This window comes from Lolium perenne, chromosome 2, assembly GCF_019359855.2.
Source record: "Lolium perenne isolate Kyuss_39 chromosome 2, Kyuss_2.0, whole genome shotgun sequence".
In the NCBI taxonomy this organism is placed as follows: domain Eukaryota; kingdom Viridiplantae; phylum Streptophyta; class Magnoliopsida; order Poales; family Poaceae; genus Lolium; species Lolium perenne.
In genome coordinates this window covers 223,626,849-223,632,027 of record NC_067245.2, presented here as the reverse complement: position 1 = coordinate 223,632,027, position 5,179 = coordinate 223,626,849, and the positions used below count along the sequence as shown (strand labels likewise).

Genomic DNA, 5,179 nt, shown 5'->3' with positions numbered 1-5,179 from the left:
TAGGAGAAACTCCAAAATATCGGTGGGAGATGGAGCCATTGTTTTTAATGACGATCAAACATCAAGTGACGAAGTAAAATAATCTCCATTCCTAGTTCAGTTCCTAAGACAAAGAGACCCAATGGAAGAAAGCATGCCAAGGATAAGGTCAAGAAGTCTGGAGATGATGACATTAAAGAGTCATTAGAGGCCATCCTCAATGCTCACAAAGAGATGGCCGAGGAAAGAAAGTTTATGAGGATGAAGGAACTAGAAAAGCTCAAGGGTGGCCACGAAGGAGAGGAAGGTGGCTATGTAAGGAAATGTCCAAGCAATGGTTCATGGACACAAGTGGCATGGATGAGAAGCAAAAGGCTTATGTCCATCTTTGTCGCGATCAATTGTTGGTGCGATCAATTGTTGGTGAGGAAACAAATAATGGTGGATTCACAGGAGGGTTCATGGGTGGCATGGGTCCCATGGGTTGATACATACGAGCGATGGTGTGGCGGGGTGACAATGATGATTCCAAACTGAAGCTAGTTTCGATGTATGGAGAAGCATAAAGATTGAAAACATCTCCCATGAGTATCATTACCGAAGTCGGAGCAAGAACGCCTTTGATCCCATGGTCTTGGGCCTGGACATTGTTTAGTGTGTCTGAGGTGATAGGCGTGATGGTTGTCCACCACGAAGACGGAATCGAAGAGCTATGGGTGATTACAATTTCTTTTTAGCCATGTTATATGAGCTAGTACACTACAAATATAGTAGTACTATAGAAATACATTATTTTCCGTTGATTTATATATATTGGGATTTCTTACCTATATATACAAACTTAGGAAGTCATTTACACATTCCACTGTACTCCTAGTAACCCCCACCAAAAAAATGAAATAAATGCTTCTCCTATTTGGGCCCAAATCAATGGCGATTCGGCCTATATGGTTGAAAAATTGGCGCGGACCAATTTAGTGGGCACTACTAGATGGTGACGCTGTTGGGGACACCTCGGGCGGTGATGCCCGGCCCGGAGGTCGGCGCCATGAGCTCGTACGGGAGCACGCCGGCGCCACAGCGGTTGCGCCTGGCGGGATCGGCGTTGCGCCTCTCGATCTCCTCCTCGGCGCGGCGCACCTCGGTGGCGAACTCGCGTGCGGCCGCCAGCGCGGCGGGGTCGGCCGTCCAGCCATCGGGGCGCTCGCCGAGGTACTCCTCGTCGGCAGAGTGCGTGGAGAGCGTGTCGATGACGGTCATGAAGGTGGTGGTCTGCGTGAGGCCGGGCAGCGCGGAGAGGTAGAAGCGGTGCGGGTCCGCCACCAGGTGCTCGTACTCGGCGTCGCCCTCGGTGGGCACGAGGCGGCGCATGAGCGGCGGGCGGTTGGGGATGTAGCCGCCGAGCGGGTACTGGCCGAAGTTGAGCGCGGCGTGCTGCGCAGAGCAGAGCCACACGAGGGTGGTGAGCAGGGACGCGAGGTCGGCCGGCGTGGAGAGCCGCGGCCACCACGGCGCGTCGCGCTTGTCCGGGTGGCCCGACTGCACGGCCTCGGTGTACCAGGACTGCAGCTCGTAGTCGGCCCGCACGGCCTCGTCGGACTGGTAGTAGGCCGCGACGTAGGCCTCGCACCATCGAGAGATGGCCGACCAGAGCAGCAGCCCGTCGGTGGCGTACGGGTAGTCCTCGATGAGCAGCCGGAGGCCGTGCGGCTGGCTCGCGTCCTCCACGGCCATGCCTCTGCAGAGAAGAAACAGAACACCACATGGATGCGTTAGTATCTTCATGGATGCAGTTAAAAAGCAGAGGATACAACTGATTAAGCGTGTACCTTCTGATGAGGTCGGCGGGGAGGCCTTCTTGGTCGAGCCGCCAGAGGTTGTCGTAGGCGTAGGAGCTCATCTCCATGCAGTATCTGCCTGGGGTGAACCCGGACTCGATGACGCCGTCGCCGTTGATGAGGATCTGCCTCGCCAGCGCGTTGATCTTGAGCGTGTAGCGCATGTGCGGCTTGAGTAGCTTGAAGATGGGGTGCATCGCGCTCATCTGCCTGTGCGCCGCGATGATGAACGGCTCCATGCACGCGTGCGTCCTCAGCCTGTACGTATCACCACACGGTCGAACACAGCTCAGTTTGTTGTGTGCATCAATTGAATGCAGTCTGTCGTCAAAGATAAAACTGAATCGGAATGTCGTCTGATGCGGATGTGTACCAGTGGTTGACGAGCTGGTGGACGCCGGCGTCGTTGGAGCAGACATGGGCCTTGGCGAGCTGCCACAGCCAGATGCTGGTGGCGTCGGCGGGGGGCGTGAACACCCGCTTGGCGCGCTTGCAGTCCTCGGTCATGGGCGGCAGGCACAGCTCGATGGCGATCGGCTTCAGCGTGCCGCCGGCGGTGAGGAAGAAGAGCGTGCGCGTCCCGTACGCCTTGCGGCCGTCGAGCGAGTTGATCCGGTCCAGGAAAGGCATGAAGATATCGTGGTAGTCCAGCATGTAGAGCTTGTTCTCCTCCAGCGCCTGCTTCACCGACATGCCGTCCAGGCTCCCGATGATGTGCTCCTCCGTGATGGCCGACTCCGGCGGGCCGTAGACGGCCGGGTCGAGCTTGCTCACCGGCGGGAACTCCTGGAAACGCAAAACAGGGAAAATCTTTCAATTTGATGTCCAACTGAACATGATTACAGTGTCGCAGAGAGCGACAGTTGGGGAGTAGGTCTGTTTTGGAAGCCGCGGCGTTGGCGTCTTCCACGCAAGAGGGTCAGCTTACCTGAAGCCGCTGGATGTTGACGGGGTTGATGCCCGCCAGCGCCTGCCTCGCGAACTCGTCATCGCGCAGCCACGCGAACTTGTCCTCTGCCACACGCGAATGCCAAACAAAGCAAGGAGAGCAGAGGCGTCAGTACAGCAGCAATGCCGTTGCGATCACATACATCCGTGTGTATCTTATCGTATCTCCAGGCCAGGCCATGAATGGAACGATTGAATGACCGAAGAGGACAGATCGAGGGCGAGGCGTCTTACTCTTGATGATGTCTGGCGTGTCGTATCGTAGGAGTCCCTCGCTGTTCTCCTGGATCTTGCGCACGAAGGGGATCTTCTGGAAGAGCTGGTCGTGCAGCGCCTGCTTCAGGCGGAGACCTTCCTTGAAGAGGTTGTCGACGTCGTGGAATCCGGCGAAGTCGCGGCTGTCGGGCGAGACGGAGCTGACGAGCAGCGGCATGAAGTTGTGGAGGATGGCCTTGATGGCGCCCTCGGAGATCATCTCGTTCTTGCCCTCCTCGAACTCCTCGTCGCGCGACACGTAGATCGGCTCCGGGTACTCCAGCCGGCTCTCCGCGTCACCGTCTGCACGAAACGCAACGGCCGTGGCGATCAACGTCAGTGACGATCTCGGGCGGTTCGGATAGGAGAGCGACGCGTCGGGCCGACGGTTTCCACCTCCCGCGCGCCATGTCGGGGACGACACCGTTGCCATCGGAGAATTTATGGGAAAGATAGCTAGCCTCGCGAGGAGGAGGGCGACTTGCCTGTGACCGTGCTGGGCCGTGCCGTCCGCATCCGGCGCGGGTACGGCATCTTCTCGCCGCCGAGGACGGGGCGCTCGAACCCGGGGCCCTTGTCCGGGTTCCCGAGGTCGTTGTACACGTCGTAGTCGTAGGCCCGGTCGGTGGTCTCCCGCTGGCCGGTGCCGCTGCCGCGGAGCTCCTTGAGCTCCCTTCGCCTGAGCTCCCGCAGGCCGGGGGGCGTCTTGGCCGGCAGGTAGGGCGTGTTGGAGAAGAAGACGCGCGGGTTGTTGGCCCCGGCGACGCGGGTGGGCTGGACCCAGGAGCGGCACGCGAAGTGCGCCGGGCCCGACGGGAAGCCCTCCACCACGATGCTCTCGACGAAGAATTCGCGCTGGTGCCGGTTGAGCACCGTGACGGCGCCCGGCTCGCCGAAGGCCGCGTCGACGGTGAACTCCGCCGTGTACACCACCAGCTCCGCCTTGGCGTCCCGCTTCTCGAACCACCCTGTCAGACGAGACTTCCTGCTCTTCTTCGGGCCTCCGTTTCCTGGCAGCAACACGGATGGATTCAGTCAGCTCAATGCAGTGATTCGTCTTTTCTGATTTTGATGCTTGAGACAGCATGTCGGTACTACATGTGGGATGAAAAATCAAATCGAGAAAACAGGGTAGTAGTGGTAGTAGGTGTGCGCGCGCGACTTCCATGTGGATGGATGTGGACATGATAGCACGAAAAAACAGGCGCTCGCACGCGCGCACGCGCAGGTCAAGGCGCACCAGCTGGAATATTCTCGAGTTCAACAAAGCGAGGAGAAAAATGGAAGACGAAGTACCGGAGAAGCAAATTGCAGGAGCAACAACAACTCAACCCAAAGATGATGGATGATGCAGCGGGAGAGCCGTGGAATTCAAACCAAGGAGAAGCAGTTGGTTGCTTACTTGGGTCGGTCTCCGTGCTGACGAGCTCGAGCAGGACGCTGCAACCGAGCTTGTCGGCGTATGCGTCCATCTGCTCGGCGACGCGGCCCTTGGCGTCGTCCTTCCGCTTCCGGCGCACGGTGACCACGGCCCGCGCCGCCACGCTCTGCGGGTGCGCCTCCGGCCGCGCCACCCGCTCCGCCGGCGCCGGCGCCAGCACCACCCGCTCGGCGAGCGCCCCCACCGGCGCCTTGGACCTCACCGCCCTCTTGGACGACCTCCCGCCCAGGCTCGCGTAGCAGAGCCCGCCGCTTCTACGGTCCCGAGCGCCGCGCGGCGCCGCGGCGGCGGGCCCGGCGGAGCCCTGCAGGAGCGATCTTCCCAGCACCTCCAACGACGCCATGGAAGCAGACTAGCAGAGACCTCGACGGCGCGAATTTAAGGTTTGATCCGATCCCTGGGTCAAAGTAGCTGGCGCTCGCGGCCGGGAAGGGGGATGTGTTTCTCACTATGGATCTTGGACGCAACCACTCACTATTTTTCTACCTTTGTGGTAGTGGGGGAGCTTTATATAGAGGCGGGCGATGGACTCTGGTGGAGTGAAGGTCCAGAGCGGTGGTGCGATGTGGATTCCCGCGCCGGCCACACGTGTTCCATACCATTCCATGCGCGAATAGGAAACGCAGCGCTCGCGAGCTAGCGATGCGGGGCCGAGGCTTCGACGCAGGTGAGGTGGTGGTGGCGACCGGTTGAAGGAGAAGCAGCTGAAACGCGCAGT

At 59.4% G+C, this 5,179-nt stretch overlaps 1 protein-coding gene across 1 annotated transcript; it reads right to left on the bottom strand.

Moving 5' to 3' along the window:
* Window positions 1-696: 696 nt before the first annotated feature.
* LOC127335021 (putative lipoxygenase 5) lies at window positions 697-4,832 on the bottom strand. Its single transcript, XM_051361608.2, has 7 exons — window positions 4,423-4,832; window positions 3,506-4,030; window positions 3,000-3,323; window positions 2,746-2,831; window positions 2,191-2,603; window positions 1,809-2,075; window positions 697-1,717 (listed from the first exon to the last, which is right to left on the bottom strand). The coding sequence occupies exons 1-7, from the start codon at window positions 4,802-4,804 to the stop codon at window positions 967-969; spliced, it is 2,748 nt and encodes a 915-aa protein (XP_051217568.1). The 5' UTR covers window positions 4,805-4,832; the 3' UTR covers window positions 697-966.
* Window positions 4,833-5,179: the final 347 nt, after the last annotated feature.